Source organism: Pecten maximus, chromosome 4 (assembly GCF_902652985.1).
Source record: "Pecten maximus chromosome 4, xPecMax1.1, whole genome shotgun sequence".
In the NCBI taxonomy this organism is placed as follows: domain Eukaryota; kingdom Metazoa; phylum Mollusca; class Bivalvia; order Pectinida; family Pectinidae; genus Pecten; species Pecten maximus.
In genome coordinates, this window is record NC_047018.1 from 11,441,047 (window position 1) to 11,465,674 (window position 24,628).

The 24,628-nt window shown below is 38.4% G+C and overlaps 1 protein-coding gene across 4 annotated transcripts in view; it reads right to left on the reverse strand.

The window, feature by feature from the left end:
• LOC117325233 (nucleolar protein 4-like) overlaps nt 1-24,628 on the reverse strand; it is a 149,951-nt gene that overhangs the window by 65,764 nt on the left and 59,559 nt on the right. For all 4 annotated transcript variants that reach the window (XR_004532226.1, XM_033881329.1, XM_033881328.1 and 1 more), the window contains exon 2: nt 11,791-11,934. Coding sequence is in view for 3 of the 4 variants with exons in the window: in XM_033881328.1 (XP_033737219.1) it covers nt 11,791-11,934 (144 nt within the window). In the remaining variant the exon portion in view is untranslated. The remainder of the gene's footprint in view (nt 1-11,790; nt 11,935-24,628) is intronic.

The following is a 24,628-nucleotide window of genomic DNA, read 5'->3' on the forward strand; positions in this document are numbered from 1 at the left end:
CGACTAAAAGTTTGAATGTCCTTGGTCACTTACGGGACACACTAAAGTATGGACACGCGTCTCTCGGCTATGCGACCTAAGCGTACAACCACGTAACGAATTTGTTGGAATAAACTACATTTGCTAATTGTAAGAAAATGCTGTTGGTAGTTGTAATGAGATCGAAAACTAGTTACCACACATATTGATTTCGCGTAAATCGCTTTTAACTTTCTGTTGCGGAATAACTGTGTAGCATTGGAGAGGTTTCTTTTCAACCTCTCCGCCTGATATCATTTCATTTAACAGGCTTCGGTCGATCTGATACCGCTGGTTCGGACGTGGCAGGGGTAGATAAAGTAATGGGTTTCAAATTGAACACCAGAGCAGAGGTTTGACTCGCTTATTTGGCCATTATCCGGAGTATCGAACATTAAAGGGTCGATCACGGCCGAAGCCACTCAGCCTTGTTCGACAAATTTTCACTTCGACGATTGGCGAGGCGTTATAAAATAATTTTGGTAAAACCAAATACTAAAATAATTGAAATATAATTTTCAAGTCACCTATTTATTTCCATCAGCAAGCTTGGCGAGACTTACACACTCACTTCACCAAACTCATCAGTGGTGATGGTTTCTGTCCTCTGTCGATACCACCGACCGCGATTGTCTTGTGCTCTGGCAAGTACGTGCGTCCATTTCACGGTCTGGAAGATGGAGCGCACCCTGGTCAGCCGACATGACATGTTGCCCGATGGAGTAGACACGATTCACACTAATATATTGGTCCAATATTATACCGGTTTCTAGAGCTCTCGGATGTACACTGCTCTAGAGTGTACAATCTGGTCCTCTTGACACTTGGTACAATCTGTCGTACACCGTGGGCTAGCGTTTGTTTTTACCTGCGATATTGTATTTCCGAATATTCCAAATAGGCCAGCGCCCGGTTTTTCTTACCTCTGACGTAGTGATACTGTATTTTCCGTATTTTTTGTTTTTGTTTTTTGTTGTTTTGTTTTTTGTTTTGTTTTTTGTTTTGTTTTGTGTTTTTACCTTTGAGAGCGATATTCCAAATGGACCAGTGTCCGCTTTTACATGTGGCGTAGCGATATGATGTATTCCAAATGGGTCAATGTCCGTTTTTACCTCTAAGATAGCGAAATTGTATTTTCCGTTGTCTTTTTTACCTTTGAGTTAGCGATATTGTATTCTTTATTGACCTTTTTACCTATGACGTAACGATATTGCATTATCTATTGTCCTTTTTATCTGTGACGTAACGATATGGTATTATCTATTGTCAATTTCACCTGTGACGTAACGATATTGTATTATCTATTGTCCTTTTACCTGTGACGTAATGATATTGTATTATCTATTGTCAATTTCACCTGTGACGTAACGATATTGTATTATCTATTGTCTTTTTACCTGTGACGTAACGATATTGTATTACCCTGTAAAACTTGTACGCCCTCACTACAAGTTTAGCTGTTAAATGTATCAGAAAATTAATCCCGATGAACCTTTCTTGTCTGCAAAAATAGAGCTTCAAAAATATTGCCCTTTGCGCTGTTCCTGTTTAAGACTGAGATCGTCTCTCAACCGCCGGGGGAGACTCCAATATTTCTGTACTTAATGGCCAAGAACAGACCATTTCTGCTATAATCGTGGTAAATGATTATATAAGACGGTGAAATTCTCCCGATTCTTCCTAAGATCGCTATGAAATGGGTGTGTAATTGAGTGCTCGGTGATATGATGACCCGATAGGGCCGTCAGGATCTGCTAATATTGAGAAAAAAAGGTCGGCAATTCATTCGGTGTAAAACCGAAAGTTAGATACTCCTAGGGGCTTGTGTATCCCTGCTCAACTCGACATTAAAATAGTTGGATATGACAGGCTGCACGCCGTGAAAAAGCCAGGCTATACCTCATATAGTACAATATCGTGGAAATATAATTTTCCTCCTATATGAAAAGCCAGGATGTAATTTCCAAAGAATCGCTAGGCTACGGATGTCTCCACTATGAGTTAGACACAATCACCACCTAGGAAAGCAGTTGGAATCGTGTGGTTAATCGCCATGTTGCTACACCTGCCTCGAGCCAGGATTAATTAGCGCCCAGGACACAAACGCGGTCCCGGCAACGGGAGCCAGCTAATTAGCGAACCCGAGCCGAGGTACGATCCGAAAATTGCAAGGTAGAAACATCGGGAGGGGGAATACAGACGGCAGTAAATAGTGTCGTGACAGTGAGAGTCGGGTATACCGAGCTGTCGGGGTAGGGACTGTATCATCTTATCGATCCTCGTTATACGCCTGTTATACGGATATGGAGTACGAGGTGGCTTATTAGCGGATGGTCGTGAGGTCCGCGGGAGTACGAGGTGGGTTATTAGTGTACCGTCGTCAGATCCCCGGTATTACTACCGTGTAACGTATCGTCAAATACGGTTGTAAATTACGACTTGATCTGTCGATGGTTTCAGTAGACATCTACCGAACAAAGCAACCATTGTAAACTTAAATTGGACCATTAAATGGAGACAAAACAGACAATCGAAAAATTCTTTGAATTCATTTTTAAACTTTATCAAATGAATTCGAAGACACGCGCTATACATAGTCCCGACATAGGATAATGTCCATAGAAAGTGATTAAAATAAATTATGTTTCTCGAAAGAACGTGTTACATAATGAATTTCACTTCTTACAAATTGTTGTATTTCATAAAAAAACAATATCAAAACAATTACACTTAATTGGCGGTTTGATAAGGACTAGCTTAATGTAGAACAGTGAAACAGAGCCAGTGTTTTCTAGAAATTTACATTACAGTTTTGTGATTTCACTTTTATAGAAATTTACATTACAGTTTTGTGATTTCACTTTTATAGAAATTTACATTACAGTTTTGTGATTTCACTTTCAAAGAAATTTAAATTACAGTTTTGTGATTTCACTTTTATAGAAATCTACATTACAGTTTTGTGATTTTACTTTTAGATTTTCATACATATACTCCAATATGATCAATTAATACAGAAATGTTACACCGTACTCTAACAATATATGATAAATATATTTACTGTACAGAAACACTGTACCTCAAAATTATATAAAAAATATATTTACTGTACAGAAACACTGTACACAAAGTTATATAATGAATATATTTACTGTACAGAAACAATATACCACAAAGTTATAAAAAATATATATTTACTGTACAGAAACACTATACCTCAAAATTATATAATAAATATAGTTACTGTACAGAAACACTGTACCTCAAAGTTATATAATAAATATATTTACTGTACCGACACACTGTACACAAAGTTATATAATAAATATATTTACTGTACAGACGCACTGTACACAAAGTTATATAATAAATATATTTACTGTACAGAAACAATGTACCACAAAGTTATAAAAAATATATATTTACTGTACAGAAACACTATACCTCAATGTTATATAATAAATATATTTACTGTACAGAAACACTGTACCTCAATGTTATATAATAAATATATTTACTGTACAGAAACACTATACCTCAAAATTATATAATAAATATATTTACTGTACCGACACACTGTTTAATGTTTAAACATATTTTTATTGCTTCAAACTGTAAGCATGAGGATTGGGCACAAGTTATACAACTTATTAAAGCCCTCTCCTCCAAACATTACTACAACAATGTGACACAAACAATGGACATTTACATTAATTTTACTATTGACAAATTAGAAAAGGAAGACTAAAGAGAGAAAGTGAAGGGAATACAGATAATTATACAATATTTAATTTATGTCTAACAATAATATTTGATTTACACACAATAACATAATATAATATCTGCCTGGAACAAACTGACTGCATATGCACACTCCTTCAACTTATCATTGTCCTTTTATGCTCATTCCTTAATCGTTCTCCTTTAGATAATCAAGCTCCTGCTAGGTAACTTTTCATTGTGCCAGGCAGAATAATATTTACAGAACAAACAAATAAAATTGGTGGACAGTTTATACCAAAATATCAATTCGTAACGTTCAAGAAAGGACGGTGATAGAATTGTGTAGGGAATTAATAGAAAGACAGGAATATAGGAGATGGAATACTAAGAGTATTTGTATGATATAATGTGTTTAAAATAGTCTCATAGTCTCACCTATTCTGCAGGGATATATTTAAAATCTGTTACTAGCATGAATGAATTCTTGGACACTTTCAAAAATAATTTTGTTATGTTCCGGTTTCAGATAGAAATGTCCATACAGGAGAGTATCCAGTTGTATTGGTTGATAATGATTCAACTTTATTAACATATCGTTCCTTATATTATTATATATAGGATATTCTAATGAAAAATGGTACGAGTTTTCACATGGATAGCCACAGGTACATGATGGTGAATCAGTTAAATTTACTCTATAAAGATCATTATTTAATGCACTGCAATTATGTCTTAATTTAGTAAGAAGAATATTGAGATAACGAGTTCCACGATTAAAATATGAAGGGGGGCTTTCATTTTCTATTTGTATATGTTTTTTAAAAGTATTCAGAGATGGCTGATTTCTGTCAGTTTCCGAGAGATTGTTCCAAAGTCTGTTCCGTAGCTGGTATAAAAGATGATCGAGTATTTGTTAAACTATAAAAGGAGATAATATAGTTGCTATTATTTCTCAATGGATATGGATTTCTTTCACCAACTAAACCAGGTAATAAATCATAGAGGTATGGAGGAGTCATTTTATTATGCATTTTATAAAACAAACTAAGTGTTCTTCTTTCTCGCCGACTTTTTAAAGTTTCCCAACCAGTTTCATAATAAAGTGATTGTTTGCTAGCATATCGAGGCAGTCCTGTGACAATTCTAGCTGCTTCGAGTTGAATTTTTTCTAACATATCTATATGGTATTGAGTACACCCACTCCAAAGTTCACAAGCATATTCCAAGGTTGGAAGTATGAAACATAAATATATTTTACTAAGTATTTTTCTCTTTACCAAGAATTTTAACTTTCTCAATGCATTGACTTTTTTTAACACTGAATAATAGATGTTTTCTATATGATCATTCCATTTGGCATTTGAACTAAGCGTAACACCTAAGTGCCTATGATTTTCTGAAAATTGAAGAATAGTTTCATTGACACACTGTACCACAAAGTTATACAATAAATATATTTACTGTACAGATACACTGTACCACAAAGTTATATATAAATATATTTACTGTACAGATACACTGTACCACAAAGTTATATAATAAATATATTTACTGTACAGAAACACTATACCTCAAAGTTATATAATAAATATAGTTACTGTACAGACGCACTGTGCCTAAATTTTATATAATAGATATATATACTGTACAGACACACTGTACTTCAAAGTTATATAATAAATATATTTACTGTACCGACACACTGTACACAAAGTTATATAATGAATGTATTTACTGTACAGAAACAATGTACCACAAAGTTATAAAAAATATATATTTACTGTACAGATGCACTGTACTTCAAAGTTATATAATAAATATATTTACTGTACAGACACACTGTACCTAAAAGTTATATAATAAATATATTTACTGTACAGACACACTGTACTTCAAAGTTATATAATAAATACATTTACTGTACAGAAACACCGTTCTTCAAATTTATATAATAAATATATTTCCTGTACAGACACACTGTACCTCAAAGTTATATAATAAATATATTTCCTGTACAGAAACACCGTACTTCAAAGTTATATAATAAATATATTTACTGTACAGACACACTGTGCCTAAATTTTATATAATAGATATATATACTGTACAGACACACTGCACTTCAACGTTATATAATAAATACATTTACTGTACAGAAACACCGTTCTTCAAATTTATATAATAAATATATTTACTGTACAGACACACTGTACCTCAAAGTTATATAATAAATATATTTACTGTACAGACACACTGTACCTAAAGGTTATATAATAAATATATTTACTGTACAGAAATACTGTACCTAAAGGTTATATAATTAATATATTTACTGTACAGACACACTGTACCTCAAAGTTATATAATAAATATATTTACGGTACAGACACACTGTACCACAAAGTTATATAATAAACATATTTACTGTACAGAAAAACTGTACTTCAAAGTTATATAATAAATATATTTACTGTACAGAAAACTGTACTTCAAAGTTATATAATGAATATATATACTGTACAGACACACTCTACCTAAAAGTTATATAATAAATATATTTACTGTACAGACACACTGTACACAAAGTTATATAATAAATATATTTACTGTACAGACACACTGTACTTCAAAGTTATATAATAAATCATTACTGTTACAAACACCTTCTTCAATTTATAAAAAAATATTCTGTACAGACACACGTACCTCAAGTTTTTAATAATAATTACTGTACAGAAAACCGACTTCAAGTTAATTATAATATATTTACTGTACCACTGTGCCTAAATTTTATAAGAAAGTATTATACGGACAGACACACTGCACTTCAACGTTTTAATAAATTACTTACTGTACAGAAACCCGTTCTTCAAATTTAATAATATATTTACTGTACAGACCACGTACCTCAAAGTATATAATAATATATTTACTGTACAGACCCACTGTACCTAAGGTTTTATAAAAAATATATTTATGTACGAAATACGTCCTAAAGTTAAATTTAAAATATTTACTGACAGACACCCTGTACCTAAAGTAAAAATAAATATTTAGGGACGACACACTACACAAAGTTATATAATAAACATATTTACTGTACAGAAAAACTGTACTTCAAAGTTATATAATGAATATATTTACTGTACAGAAAAACTGTACTTCAAAGTTATACAATAAATATATTTACTGTACAGACACACTGTACACAAAGTTATATAATAAATATATTTACTGTACAGATACACTGTACCACAAAGTTATGTAATAAATATATTTACTCTACAGAAAAACTGCACCTGAAAGTTATATAAAAATATATTTACTGTACAGAAACACTGTACCTGAAAGTTATGTAATAAATATATTTATGGCACAGACACACTGTACCTCAAAGTTATATAATAAATATATTTACTGTACAGAAACAAAATACCTCAAAGTATTTACGGTACAGACACACTGTACACAAAGTTATATAATAAATATATTTAGTGTACAGACACACTGTACTTCAAAGTTATATAATAAATATATTTACTGTACAGACGCACTGTGCCTAAATTTTATATAATAGATATATACAGTACAGACACACTGTACTTCAAAGTTATATAATAAATATATTTACGTATCCCCCTCGTCAGTATCACCCTCGCCAGTATCCTCCTCGTCAGTATCCCCCTCGTCAGTATCACCCTCGCCAGTGTCACCCTCGACAGTATTCCCCTCGTCAGTATTCCCCTCGTCAGTATTCCCCTCGTCAGTATCCCCCTCGTCAGTATTCCCCTCGTCAGTATCCCCCTCGTCAATATCCCCCTCGTCAGTACTCCCCTCGACAGTATCCCCTCATCAGTATTCCCCTCGTCAGTACTTCCCTCGTCAGTATTCCCCTCGTCAATATCCCTATCGTCAATATCCCCATCGTCAGTATTTCCCTCGTCAGTATTCCCCTCGCCAGTATCCCCTCATCAGTATTCCCCTCGTCAGTACTTCCCTCGTCAGTATTCCCCTCGTCAGTATTCCCCTTGTCAATATCCCTATCGTCAATATCCCTATCGTCAATATCCCTATCGTCAATATCCCCATCGTCAGTATTTCCCTCGTCAGTATTCCCCTCGCCAGTATCCCCCTCGTCAGTATCCTCCTCGTAAATATTCCCCATACGCAATAAATGAAAATTGTGAATTGTGACGATAATATACACAAGGTTGGCCGTGTGGACAAATGGAGGTACATGTAGCAGAACTCATCTGTGAAAAAAACCAACGAGCCTCCATGAAGCTTTATGACGACCAACGTGTTGGGTGATGGGCTGACCGACATGTAGGAGTGATGGGCCGACCGACATGTAGGGGTGATGGGCCGACCGACGTGTAGGGGTGATCCGTCCGACATGTAGGGGTGATGGGCTGACCGATGTTTAGGGGTGATGGACCGACCGACATGTAGGGGTGATGGGCCGACCGACGTGTAGGGGCGATGGGCCGACCGACATGTAGGGGTGATCCGTCCGACATGTAAGGGTGATGGGCTGACCGATGTTTAGGGGTGATGGGCCGACCGACATGTAGGGGTGATGGGCCGACCGACATGTAGGGGTGATGGGCCGACCGACATGTAGGGGTGATCCGTCCGACATGTAGGGGTGATGGGCTGACCGATGTTTAGGGGTGATGGGCCGACCGACATGTAGGGGTGATGGGCTGACCGACGTGTCGGGGTGATGGGCCGACCGACGTGTAGGGGTGATGGGCCGACCGACGTGTAGGGGTGATGGGCCGACCGACGTGTAGGGGTGATGGGCCGACCGACGTGTAGGGGCGATGGGCTGACCGACGTGTCGGGGTGATGGGCCGACCGACGTGTAGGGGTGATGGGCCGACCGACGTGTAGGGGTGATCCGTCCGACATGTAAGGGTGATGGGCTGACCGATGTTTAGGGGTGATGGGCCGACCGACATGTAAGGGTGATGGACCGACCGACATGTAGGGGTGATGGGCCGACCGACGTGTAGGGGTGATGGGCCGACCGACGTGTAGGGGTGATGGGCTGACCGACGTGTAGGGGTGATGGGCCGACCGACGTGTAGGGGTGATGGGCCGACCGACGTGTAGGAGTGATGGGCCGACCGACGTGTAGGGGTGATGGGCTGACCGACATGTAAGGGTGATGGACCGACCGACATGTAGGGGTGATGGGCCGACCGACGTGTAGGGGTGATGGGCCGACCGACGTGTAGGGGTGATGGACCGACCGACATGTAGGGGTGATGGGCCGACCGACGTGTAGGGGTGATGGGCCGACCGACGTGTAGGGGTGATGGGCTGACCGACGTGTAGGGGTGATGGGCCGACCGACGTGTAGGGGCGATGGGCTGACCGACGTGTAGGAGTGATGGGCTGACCGACGTGTAGGGGTGATGGGCCGACCGACGTGTAGGGGTGATGGGCCGACCGACGTGTAGGGGTGATGGGCTGACCGACGTGTAGGGGTGATGGGCCGACCGACATGTAGGGGTGATCCGTCCGACATGTAGGGGCGATGGGCTGACCGACGTGTAGGAGTGATGGGCTGACCGACGTGTCGGGGTGATGGGCCGACCGACGTGTAGGGATGATGGGCCGACCGACGTGTAGGGGGTGATGGGCTGACCGACGTGTAGGGGTGATGGGCCGACCGACGTGTAGGGGTGCCCAAGTAGAAGTTTCATTAACAGCCAGTTTGTTATTAAGATATTCCAGCTTAACACAGCTTTGCCTAGAGAACAGTTTTCTACGATTAAACGGGTTGAAAATGGCCTTAAGTTGGAGTTACTCGCCATGTCTCTGTCACCTTCAATTATCTACATAATCCCGGACTTGGTATATATCGTATATCATGATATGGTTTGTATTTGATGTGAGTGTCTACATCCTCGTATTTTAGTCTGTATTTTATTACGTCCGGAATAAAACAAAACAAAACACTCCTACTGACGCATGGGCGCGGAATCTGCTTGGAGAAATACGCGATATTCCAGCAAAATCGGAGGGCGTGTATGTTCTCTGACATCGTTTACGGAATTTCTCATTTGAGAGTAATACATGTATGTAACAGTTCGAATGGTGTGAACACTGATTTTATTAATTCATGTAAATTTATGTCACATAATTATAGGATATCATTCACACATCAGTTGTCTGTTGACGAAAACATAGACGTATGTACAGGACGTAATGACACTACAAAAACGGAAAATAGGCTTCGGTAGTAATAGCTTTGATTATGTGATTTTAAGGTATGAAGATAGGGGTCCATTCGGAGAGTTTCCTGTCACTAGCGAACCCAACAAGAACAAATAGAAACTGTACTGGTTGTGAAGTCCGAGGAACCCAAGACAGAAATTTATCAAAAATTGATGAAATGTATTCTTGAGTTCAAAATATCAGTGACTGATAAAGCTCTCGACAGTGAACGCGGCCAAAACTTCATTCATCGTGAATCGATTATAGAATTTCATTTGTTAACGTGTGACGACATGTGTTCATGACCTTTGCTCGCGTGACTTTGATATGCATAATTTAAACCAGTCATATACCATTAAAGTTCCTGTCCTGACCTTGACCTTACATTGACTTCTACTATAGTATTATAACTTGTCTCCCGACTGGTTATATAGTGTTATCCGTTGTGTGTTCGTTATATAACCTTACTAACGAAAACATCTTTTACAAGTGTGTAAAAAATTGACGCGTAGGAATACATTGTTCATAACCGGACCGGTGCACACATGCGCAATTAGTGTGAATATGCGCAATGACTATAATCGTTTCTGTTTTGACTTTGAAAATATTGATATAATATGGTAGAATATGCTAGAATATAACGACGGAAAAATGTTTTGAAATATTTTTCAGGAATCGAAACAAAATTGTTTATCCTGTAGTTGACAACCTTTCCCGTCAAATTGAAAGTAGCCGTTTAGCAATTCCATTAATTTTTCGGCCGTTACATGTATTCGTATAACGCCGAAAAAAGAATGACGAATTGATTTTCTGATAACAATTAATAAAAACACAAGTGAAAATGTTAATATAAGGAATAATTCTTGTTTTTTTATCGTTTACTTGTGTTGTAAGCTACAGATATTTCAACATGACGCAATAACGTGCGTTTTACACACCAATAAACGCTAAAAAAACTATTCCTTAAATACAGATTGTGGACCATGTGTGCGGTTGTCTCCCTTACCTGACTGATTATAAAGTGTTATAATATTGTGGACCATGTGTGCGGTTGTCTCCCTTACCTGCCTGGTAATATGGTGTTATAATGATTGTGGACCGTGTGTGCGGTTATCTCCCTTGCTCGACCGGTTATAAGGTGTAATAAGTATTGTGGACCATCCGTGCGGTTGTCTCCCTTACCTGACTAGTTACAGGTGTTATGAAGATTGTGGGCCATGTGTGCGGTTGTCTCCCTTACCTGACTAGTTACAGGTGTTATGAAGATTGTGGACCATGTGTGCGGTTGTATCCCCTGTCTACCTAGACCTATGTGCGTGTCACCACTGTTAAAACATTATACATTATAGTTCTGTTCTTGTTTTAAAACAAAACCTCCATGTCCGTCATGGTTTCTTTATAAGTAGAGAAACCTCGACGACATGTTCCAACAATTACAGTATTTACTACATTGAAAGTCTTGAGGTGGCGTGGCTTACTAAGTCAACACACTTTGTACGAAACTACAAATGACCTTGGTTCGTTTCAAGCTAAAATACATATGGTCTTTGAACGTGTCAGAATAAACACCCGTGTATAACCATGGCACGTGCCATAGGGATATCTATGACCTTAGTACGCGTCATGTGGATATCCACGACCTTGGTGCGTATCATGGATATATCCATGACCTTGGTACATTTCGGAGTCAACTGTGATGACCTTGATGCGTGTTGGGGTAAATATCGATGAAATTCGATTATGTTTTGAAATGGAATTGACAGTATACGTACAAAGAGACAAATATTTTAAAACATCCACCATCATAACCGACGATCTTACCGCCCGGTAGGTCCTTTTCTGCCCCGCGTGTTTCCCGCCTCGTCCATCCATTTCCACGTGCACGCCATATATAATTTCAAAGAAGTCCTCGACGATTGCGACTCGTTTGTATCCTCGGTCCATGTCATTGCTGTTTGTGTCAGTCTGTAAGTAAAAAACATGTCTATAAATAGAACTTTTAGAATGTACACATGTGAGTAACAATCGCCAAACTCTCTACCCTGCTAAAGCAGTCATCACAATTTTTGTCCGACCGAAGCTTGGCACGTTGAATCGATGTTTCCCGTCACTCCACCAGATGGCGGTACAATTTTCCGGACAGGTTGTCGGATGATTTTTACAAGAAGCCTATTGGGCCTGTATCGCTCACCTGCTGTTCACATATTTGATAATTCTCCGCCTATCAGTTAAATAAAAGAAATTGTTTCAGTGATTTTAAACATTTGATCCCAATGACCTTAAATAAAAAAATCATTTGTTTTCAGAGTTTGTCTGAATTCAACATAGAACCCTACCAGCAAAATATTCCGCACAAGTTTGTATTCCATTTGATGTTCTTTACACAAATTGCACAAAGGTATTTATGTTCTTAAGGAAACCGTTCGCCCCACGTTACCATATAAACAAACATACGATATTCAACTTGAAGAAATTCGTTATATATATATAGCTTGACCGATTTACAAATGTTGGCGTGGCTCTGCTTGCGTCTAGTGTGATATATTTAAAGATTATATTTAATATTAACAAATCCTTCGAAGCAACGAATAGCGATGCCAGCAGAAATTATAGGTGTAAAGCAAACACTCTGTGCATTTACCCAATACTAAGGTTAAAATCAGGCAGTGAGCTTTATTTTCATATTCCCGAATGTGCTCTATCTAGGCTGTTCAATTCAAGGTCATTTCTTTTCACAAACTTTAGTAAGTGTATTCCAGGAACCCAACAGCCCAATATCAAATTCCTAGTTTTGGTTTTTCAGGAAAAGTTATCTAAAGGAAAAAAGTTGATGACGGACAGACGACGGACGCCACACAATGATATACATTTAGCCCTTGAGGCAGGTGAGCTAAAATGATGGGATTCTTGTACATGCTTTTCATACTAAATCGGAATATCTAGATAGCAATGAACATTTTCATATTATAAGTTTTTTGTTGTTGTTTTTTTTTGTGTAAAGAGCTTTTCTTTGAAGGCAATATGTACATGATATAACATGGATTTCAGAAGGTTTGGTCTGGTTAATTCCAATGATATAAAAGCTAGAATATCATAAAATGTTTGAGAAGTACATGAACGTGACTATTAAGTTGTTAAAACACAAACGTAAAACAGGAAGCTGGATAACATAAACCTTAAACATGGTGGTAATACTCCTGTATGGATCGTGACACTCAGACTAAGTATACCATTCAGACTTTAAGTATATCACGCAGACTTTAAGTTTACCACTCAAAATTGAAGTTTACCACTAAGACCACCGTTACTATTTTCATCAGCTACATAGTGTATTCATGAAGTACATACGTTTCTATTTACAGCCGTTTCTATTTCTATTTACAGCCGATACGGCGTACAGCGAAGTATGTGTCCAAGACAACTGTCGCCTGGTGTTGTCTCAATAATTGTGATCCTAACCCTGGTTTTGTGACGTCAAATCCTCTGTGATCCTACACCCGAAGTTGTGTTGTTAGGATCCTCAATCAATTGTGATGTTTTCAGGCGCGATTCTAAACCTGATGAAGTGTTGTCAGGTGTGATCCTAAACCTGGTGTAGTGTTGTCAGGTGTGATCCTAAACCTGTTGTAGTGTTGTCAGGTGTGATCCTAAACCTGGTGTAGTATTGTCAGGTTTTATCCTAAACCTGATGTAATGTTGTCAGGTGTGATCCTAAACCTGATGTAATGTTGTCAAGTGTGATCCTAAACCTGATGTAATGTTGTCAGGTTTTATCCTAAAGCTGATGTATTGTTGTCAGGTGTGATCCTAAACCTTATGTAATGTTGTCAGGTACGATCCTAAACCTGTTAAAGTGTTGTCAGTTATGATCCTAAACCTGATGTAATGTTGTCAGTTATGACCCTAAACCTGATGTAGTGTTGTCAGGTGTGATCCTTAACCTGACGTAGTGTTGTCAGGTGTGATCCTAAACCTGATGTAGTGTTGTCAGGTGTGATCCTAAACCTGATGTAATGTTGTCAGTTATGATCCTTAACCTGATGTAATGTTGTCAGGTGTGATCCTAAACCTGATGTAGTATTGTCAGGTGTGATCCTAAACCTGATGTAATGTTGTCAGTTATGATCCTAAACCTGATGTAATGTTGTCAGGTGTGATCCTTAACCTGGTGTAGTGTTGTCAGGTGTGATCCTAAACCTGGTGTAGTGTTGTCAGGTGTGATCCTAAACCTGATGTAGTATTGTCAGGTATGATCCTAAACCTGATGTAATGTTGTCAGGTGTGATCCTAAACCTGATGTAATGTTGTCAGGTGTGATCCTAAACCTGATGTAGTATTGTCAGGTGTGATCCTAAACCTGATGTAGTGTTGTCAGGTGTGATCCTAAACCTGGTGTAGTGTTGTCAGGTGTGATCCTAAACCTGAGGTAATGTTGTCAAGTGTGATCCTAAACCTGTTGTAGTGTTGTCAGGTGTGATCCTAAACCTGATGTAATGTTGTCAGGTGTGATCCTAAACCTGATGTAATGTTGTCAGGTGTGATCCTAAACCTGATGTAATGTTGTCAAGTGTGATCCTAAACCTGTTGTAGTGTTGTCAGGTGTGATCCTAAACCTGATGTAATGTTGTCAGGTGTGATCCTAAACCTGATGTAATGTTGTCAGGTGTGATCCTAAACCTGATGTAATGTTGTCAGGTGTGATCCTAAACCTGATGTAGTATTGTCAGGTATGACTAATCCTGACGTAGTGTTGTCACAAACCTGATTTGTTGTTACGTCAACCGTAATCCTACATGTCATGTTGTGTTGTCCTCTAAACCTGGTGTTTTGTTGTCACGTCAGCATTAAGATGCTGACAATGATTATCCTAGGCCCTGGGTCACACCTCCGATTAGGTTCATCAAATATCACGACCGATTTACACCCCTTCATGTGCCTGTTTACCGCCCGTTAATGATCCGGTGATGATGAGCTCGGCGAATGTTCGCGGACATAATCCAGCTCTTGTCTGTATTGTATTTTTATTACATCTAGCGATCGGTAAATCCATATCAGATTTAGCTGATATTAAATCGCTTGCGGCAGCAGTCATATCAAAAGTCTAGTTATGTCTCATAAAATTCTGCAAACCAAATACGAGAAAATCAGGAAGGGAGAAAATATTTCTACTAATCGCCGTTGATGTCAGCGCTCCCATATTTTGATATCCCTGTATTAATATCTTTCACTGTGTCGCTATGTGAGTGTAGCGTACCTTATATATATTATCTAGTAATGTCCAGAAAATTGTTAAGTATTTTGTTTTATAGACGTGTAGTCACGGTTTTTATGTATAAGTCTGTCGAGGGACGTATAACCGTCGATCTCAGAACCTACCTGACTAGATTAGAGATATTTTCATTTGTCCGACAGACAACATCAGTTGGCAATATTACTGTAACTTTAAACCTGCCTCGTAAGCTTCACCAGCAATTAGATGTGGCTGAGAAAGGTATGGCGACATCCGGGCTCTAGTCGGTGGATGACAGGGACCCTAGATTTCGCGGACCTTGTTGACGAGTATTACTGGTCTAACACTCTAGTGTTTATTTGACGGACCTTGTTGACGAGTATTACTGGTCTAACACTCTAGTGTTTATTTGACGGACCTTGTTGACGAGTATTACTGGTCTAACACTGTAGTTTTTATTTGACGGACCTTGTTGACGAGTATTACTGGTCTAACACTGTAGTGTTTATTTGACGGACCTTGATGACGAGTATTACTGGTCTAACACTGTAGTTTTTATTTGACGGACCTTGTTGACGAGTATTACTGGTCTAACACTCTAGTGTTTATTTGACGGACCTTGTTGACGAGTATTACTGGTCTAACACTCTAGTGTTTATTTGACGGACCTTGTTGACGAGTATTACTGGTCTAACAGTCTAGTTTTTATTTGACGGACCTTGTCGACGAGTTATTTGACGGACCTTGTTGACCGGTATTACTGGTCTAACACTCTAGTGTTTATTTGACGGACCTTGTTGACGAGTATTACTGGTCTAACACTCTAGTGTTTATTTGACGGACCTTGTTGACGAGTATTACTGGTCTAACACTCTAGTGTTTATTTGGCGGACCTTGTCGACGAGTTATTTGACGGACCTTGTTGACCGGTATTACTGGTCTAACAATCTAGTGTTTATTTGACGGACCTTGTTGACGAGTATTACTGGTCTAACACTCTAGTGTTTAACTGGTCTAACACTCTAGTGTTTATTTCGCGGACCTTGTTGACGAGTATTACTGGTCTAACATTCTAGTGTTTATTTGACGGACCTTGTTGACGAGTATTACTGGTCTAACACTCTAGTGTTTATTTGACGGACCTTGTTGACGAGTATTACTGGTCTAACAGTCTAGTTTTTATTTGACGGACCTTGTTGACGAGTATTACTGGTCTAACAGTCTAGTTTTTATTTGACGGACCTTGTTGACGAGTATTACTGGTCTAACACTCTAGTGTTTATTTGACGGACCTTGTTGACGAGTATTACTGGTCTAACACTCTAGTGTTTATTTGACGGACCTTGTTGACGAGTATTACTGGTCTAACACTCTAGTGTTTATTTGGCGGACCTTGTTGACCGGTATTACTGGTCTAACACTCTAGTGTTTATTTGGCGGACCTTGTTGACGAGTATTACTGGTCTAACATTCTAGTGTTTATTTGGCGGACCTTGTTGACGAGTATTACTGGTCTAACATTCTAGTGTTTATTTGACGGACCTTGTTGACGAGTATTACTGGTCTAACACTCTAGTGTTTATTTGGCGGACCTTGTCGACGAGTTATTTGACGGACCTTGTTGACGAGTATTACTGGTCTAACACTCTAGTGTTTATTTGACGGACCTTGTTGACGAGTATTACTTGTCTAACACTCTAGTGTTTATTTGGCGGACCTTGTCGACGAGTTATTTGACGGACCTTGTTGACCGGTATTACTGGTCTAACAATCTAGTGTTTATTTGACGGACCTTGTTGACGAGTATTACTGGTCTAACACTCTAGTGTTTATTTGATGGACCTTGTTGACGAGTATTACTGGCCTAACACTCTAGTGTTTATTTGACGGACCTTGTTGACGAGTATTACTGGCCTAACATTCTAGTGTTTGTATTGTATTGTTTATTCACTTTAAGCCTTACGGCTCATAAGGATACATATACATAATAACATAATATATAATCAATCATATGAAATACTAAATAATTCTATCATCAAATAATAAACATGATCTTGTACATTGCATAGAAAATATAGATGTTCGAAAACAATTATAGGTACAAGATAAAGAAATTTATAAAGATGGGCGGCTCTAAAGTGACAAATGCAATTTTAAACATAAATAATAATTCATAATTGATGGTGAATAATTGAAGAAACGGCAGCAATTCTGAAAAAGGGGCTAAGTAAAATATATTAGCAAAACAATAGAAGGGTCTATATGTTATTTGACGGACCTTGTTGACGAGCATTACTGGCCTAACACTCTAGTGTTTATTTGACGGACCTTGTTGACGAGTATTACTGGCCTAACATTCTAGTGTTTATTTGACGGACCTTGTTGACGAGTATTACTGGTCTAACATTATATTGTTTATTTGACGGACCTTGTTGACGAGTATTACTGGTCTAACACTCTAGTGTTTAACTGGCCTAACATTATATTGTTTATTTGACGGACCTTGTTGACGAGTATAACTGGCCCAACATTCTAGTGTTTATTTGGCGGACCTTGTTGACGAGTATTACTGGTCTAACACTCTAGTGTTTATTTGACGGACCTTGTTGACGAGTATTACTGGTCTAACACTCTAGTGTTTATTTGACGGACCTTGTCGACGAGTTATTTGACGGACCTTGTTGACCGGTATTACTGGTCTAACAATCTAGTGTTTATTTGACGGACCTTGTTGACGAGTATTACTGGTCTAACATTATATTGTTTATTTGACGGACCTTGTTGACGAGTATTACTGGTCTAACACTCTAGTGTTTAACTGGCCTAACATTATATTGTTTATTTGACGGACCTTGTTGACGAGTATAACTGGCCTAACATTCTAGTGTTTATTTGGCGGACCTTGTTGACGAGTATTACTGGTCTAACACTCTAGTGTTTATTTGACGGACCTTGTTGACGAGTATTACTGGTCTAACACTCTAGTGTTTATTTGACGGACCTTGTCGACGAGTTATTTGACGGACCTTGTTGACCGGTATTACTGGTCTAACAATCTAGTGTTTATTTGACGGACCTTGTTGACGAGTATTACTGGTCTAACACTCTAGTGTTTAACTGGCCTAACATTATATTGTTTATTTGACGGACCTTGTTGACGAGTATAACTGGCCTAACATTCTAGTGTTTATTTGGCGGACCTTGTTGACGAGTATTACTGGTCTAACACTCTAGTGTTTATTTGACGGACCTTGTTGACGAGTATTACTGGTCTAACACTCTAGTGTTTATTTGACGGACCTTGTCGACGAGTTATTTGACGGACCTTGTTGACCGGTATTACTGGTCTAACAATCTAGTGCTTATTTGACGGACCTTGTTGACGAGTATTACTGGTCTAACACTCTAGTGTTTATTTGACGGACCTTGTTGACGAGTATTACTGGTCTAACACTCTAGTGTTTATTTGACGGACCTTGTTGACGAGTATTACTGGCCTAACATTCTAGTGTTTATTTGACGGACCTTGTTGACGAGTATTACTGGTCTAACACTCTAGTGTTTATTTGACGGACCTTGTTGACGAGTATTACTGGTATTACATTCTAGTGTTTATTTGACGGACCTTGTTGACGAGTATTACTGGTCTAACACTGTAGTTTTTATTTGACGGACCTTGTTGACGAGTATTACTGGTCTAACACTGTAGTTTTTATTTGACGGACCTTGTTGACGAGTATTACTGGTCTAACACTCTAGTGTTTATTTGGCGGACCTTGTTGACGAGTATTACTGGTCTAACACTCTAGTGTTTATTTGACGGACCTTGTTGACGAGTATTACTGGTCTAACACTCTAGTGTTTATTTGACGGACCTTGTTGACGAGTATTACTGGTATAACATTCTAGTGTTTATTTCTCTGTGTATTGTTATGTTTATTTTGGAGGTATTAAGGTAATGTTAATCCGATCAATAAACAGAATGTATCAATAACTAAAGGATCGACATCAAATCGGCATGACGTAATGAGACGGGATTAAAATATTTAATTAATTAAATACACAGAAAATAATATTCCCTTTTAAAATTTCTTTTGAAATATCAGGAAGACTTATGATGGTATCAAATGACCACAACAGTTAATTCGTCGTACACGTGTACCTAATTCAATGCTGAGCAACATAATCTAAGAATTCCATGGTTTATCAATTAACCTGTACCCCGGACCATCGTCTCATCATGTATAGGGAAGCTACATTATTGTAAGTGTGAGTAAACTGTACACGGGTTCGGTAGGACAAATTACTCCACAGGAAACAGGTAACTCGACAACAACCTATACCAGCCCGTTACTCTATATGGTGTATATAACCCGATTACAACCTATAACAACCCGTTACTCTATATGGGTGTATATAACCCGACAACAACCTATAACAACCCGTTACTCTATATGGGTGTATATAACCCGAAAACAACCTATAACAACCCGTTACTCTATATAACCCGACAACAACCTATAACAACCCGTTACTCTATATGGTGTATATAACCCGATTACAACCTATAACAACCCGTTACTCTATATGGGGGTATATAACCCGACAACAACCTATAACAACCCGTTACTCTATATGGGTGTATATAACCCGACAACAACCTATAACAACCCGTTACTCTATATGGTGTATATAACCCGACAACAACCTATAACAACCCGTTACTCTATATGGTTTTTTATATAACCCGACAACAACCTATAACAACCCGTTACTCTATATGGTGTATATAACCCGACAACAACCTATAACAACCCGTTACTCTATATGGTGTATATAACCCGACAACAACCTATACCAGCCCGTTACTCTATATGGTGTATATAACCCGACAACAACCTATAACAACCCGTTACTCTATATGGTGTATATAACCCGACAACAACCTATAACAACCCGTTACTCTATATGGTGTATATAACCCGACAACAACCTATAACAACCCGTTACTCTATATGGGGGTATATAACCCGACAACAACCTATACCAGCCCGTTACTCTATATGGTGTATATAACCCGACAACAACCTATAACAACCCGTTACTCTATATGGTGTATATAACCCGACAACAACCTATAACAACCCGTTACTCTATATGGTGTATATAACCCGACAACAACCTATAACAACCCGTTACTCTATATGGTGTATATAACCCGACAACAACCTATACCAGCCCGTTACTCTATATGGTGTATATAACCCGACAACAACCTATAACAACCCGTTACTTCATATGGTGTATATAATTTGCCAACGGGACACTTCTCTAAAAGCCGTTTTTGCTGAACAGACTAACAGAAAAAAATTACATATCGTTAAATATTTCTTCTCTGGTTTTTTTTTTTTTTTAGTGCTGACAGACAGAAGCTTGCTATATAATACTGATTCCAATATTAATATGTTGTCTGGCACTGGCTCTACGTTGTTGAATTTAGTAGTTCACAAAGTCAGACTATTTAGACATTGCGCCATTATGTCGGTAAACTGTTTCGCACCGACGAAAAGAGCCTTATAACACTCGATACCATCTTACCCACCGTCAACACCCTCCGTAAACGTTCGCGCCTCAGCCGTAATTCTCGCTCCAATACCGAGGGGGTATACCGCCCATCTTCAGCCATGATAAAATTGACTTATTCTGTACAGATTTGAATCAACAGCATTTTCGAAGATGTATTTGTAAATTAACAATGGTGAACAAAAGGCTATTAAAGCCACATGAATCACGAAACATTATGTGTTCCTATGACGTCATATGATTCTAAGAGATTTCATCTGTATCGGGACTGGCCAGTAGTGGGATGATCGCCCCAGAACTGGCAATGAGACTTGTACTCTGTAATAGGCAGATGAAAGATTAGTATTGGAGCATATTATGTAGTTAATGACAGGTCTGTTAACTACTGCTGGACAGATAACCGACTGGGCATGGATTCAAACATCAACTACATGTTACACATTCCTGTTAATAGTTTTGCCTAAAGGGATGCAATTTCGTTGACGGGAAAACATTTTACCGTCCCATCTTATCTACCAAACTAAGTGATTTTGTTAACTTTCGTTTAATAGTTTTCATTTGCATGCAATTATTATCAAAAGGAGAGAAGACAGTTTGAGGTACTGCTCGGCTCGACCACGGGAGACAGTCACGCCGCCTAATAGAGTCACCATCCTGGCTTCTCCGTCGATTTAATAAAGATAAAATGATACCCGGTATTTACTGCCTACACAATCGTAATCTTTTTAGAGAACTTTACGGGAAGTATCATCCTCTGTTACCCTCAGTATGTCGGGAATCACAGTATTTGTCGACTCTTAGAAAATTGACATTTATTTAGTACGCCCGATAACTGCAGGTTAATGACTACAAATGGATAAACTAAACCAGTTTATTCCGTCGTAGAAAATAATATTTCAATGACCATGACACATCACTTTTTAAGTTATATTGTCAACATTTTTGCTATTTTTGGACCCGCCTCGCTGTACCGTGCATGGAAGACATATTTTACTTTTAACATTTTGCTTTCTAGATGAAAAGACGATCCAAAGCAAATGCGGCTGAAAAACACTGAATTTCAATTTGAATAAAGAAAAGACGTTGTTTATTTGGCCTCACTTATTTACCTTCACAGGAAAGACTTTTCAGTTATACAATATTCAGTTCCCATCGCCAAATGATGCTGCAGACCGAATGATCAGAATTCCTATATACATTGTACATACAGAAGAAGACATCTTTACAACCCTCTAATTATCCTATTGGACCCCGCTCCTCCACTCCCCGGAAGTCAAACCCTCCGTTTATACAGCTGTGAGCCTTCTTCATGAATAATTGTCCAGATCAACTCTGGTCAAAATGCAAGCCATGCAGCCAGCTTCAAATGGTTAAACTGAACAGAAACGATAAGACAACAACTTGTAAATCAGGACAAAAAATACGGACGTTATGACAACGTGTAAACCAGGACAAAATAACGGACGTTAAGACAACGTGTAAACCAGGACAAAAATAACGGACGTTAAGACAACGTGTAAACCAGGACAAAAATAACGGACGAATGGAGGGATAAGAAAGGGATTATATATGTCAAAAAATAAGAACTAGTAGACAAATAAAAGACAATGTTGCAAATCAAAAACATGGACAACTGGATAAATGAAAGCTTACATATCCCCGAATCACGGCAGGACGAACGGACAGGATACGGGACGGTACAGGTACAACATAGTTTACTAAAACAGCACAGACATATACATAATATAAAGAGTATACACAGCGGAAAGACACGGATGTGGCCAGACGTGAACGAAAGAGCAAAAGGAGTCCACAGACATTGTCCTCTTATCAGGAACAATAGGAAAGAAGAATGTGGCACAGATACAATTGACACCAGACCAGAAAAGAAACAAAAGAAATAGGAACCTTGAAAAGGAAACAAGACAGAGAGAGGGGATGAATAAAACGAACAAACACTGCTGATAACATAAGCCCGAGGGTCTATGCTGAGGGTCAGTGGGTGAGGACACTACAGACGGATGTTGAGAGCTCCACAACACGGGACCACGCTCTCATACTGTACCAGTCATTGCTGCGGCAGCTGGAACTTAAGACAACCTAGCTCTAGGTTTATGGATGCTTGTCAACTAGCATCAAGGACATCCTTCATATTCCAACACGAACTCATCTCACACATATATAAACTCGACAAAACTCTCTTATTTTCATATATAATTAAAATAGATATGCGAAAAAAGTTTCAAATCTTCATAAATCATCGACGGTAATTAGATGGTAGTTTGTAACTACAAGGTGGGCAGCACCGGAGTTTAACGTCACTCCACCACCATACGTCTTGTGGCATTTTTTTTTTTTTTTTTTTAGAAAATGTGATATTGTGACGATCTCAGATCGATAAGTACCCTACCAAGTATCATCATTTCATTTTAGCGGCTAACGAGGTCAGAGCGACAGACACGACCGTGTGATTACGATCCTATTAGGAGGGCCGTAAGACGTCTAACGGCGCGCTTAGAGCCGGGCGGATAGACTCCGGTTCGGTTCCGTGCTAGCTGCAGGACCGCTAAAATCGTCCAAAAGCTCCCGGCCCCCGCGACAGCAGGTGCTACATCACGCCGATAATCACTTCTCAATTGGATATGACATTCAAAACATAGGCGAAAGTCGGTTATGGATGGATGTTTGCAGGACAAATTTCTTATACTTTAATATTTATTATATTCCCATCACGACATCATTTATTTTTTTACTATCTCCTGGTAACAAATTACGAGTGGCAATATTGTCTTGCATCTGTGCTAGTTAGGTTGGTCTTGACATCCGTAGTGTCATCAAACGGCCTCGCTAAAATCGATTGGAAATGAAACGGTATAAATATCTGATGGCTTATCAATGCTCTCTCTGTATCTTTTTTCAAGCCATTTCCTCGCCCAGAACAAATTAAGACAAGATATAAACCTTTTGCACAACACATGTTACTTACATTATCAGGAGACGTGCTCATTTGTGTACTTGAGTGGAGAGTTGGCACAATAGTTAAATGGTTATATTGTATTCCAGGAGTTTAAGTATCATTATTGACGCTTATTTATCGGGTCTAGATTTTTAATTGAGTTAACACCATACTTGATTACATATGCCAGTGATCTATGTCTTCAATACTGGGCAACCCTTTATGTGGATTTCATTATTCACAGTTGTAGAATACTTTTTGATAGAAGTGCCATGTGGTTAATTTGTCTAAAAAACAAAAACCTCATTAAGGTAATCCGTTGTTCGACATTTGACTCGTGAATTAAGGTAGGGTTATATCATAACTGATCTAGATAGCAAAATAAATACACACGTATTCCAGTTTGGCGTCTGCTGATAACTTCTATAGAAGGAATGGTTACTTTGGTAACTGTTGATAAATTCTATAGAAGGAATGGTTACTTTGGTGTTTGTTGATAAATTCTATAGAAGGGATGGTTAATTTGGTGACTGATAAATTCTAAAGAAGGAAAGGTTAATTTGGTGTTTGTTGATAAATTCTATGGAAGGAAAGGTTAATTGGGTGTTTGTTGATAAATTCTATGGAAGGAAAGGTTAATTGGGTGTTTGTTGATAAATTCTATGGAAGGAAAGGTTACTTTGGTGTTTGTTGATAAATTCTATAGAAGGAAAGGTTAATTTGGTGTTTGTTGATAAATTCTATAGAAGGAAAGGTTAATTTGGTGTTTGTTGATAAATTCTATGGAAGGAAAGGTTAATTGGGTGTTTGTTGATAAATTCTATGGAAGGAAAGGTTACTTTGGTGTTTGTTGATAAATTCTTTAGAAGGAATGGTTACTTTGGTAACTG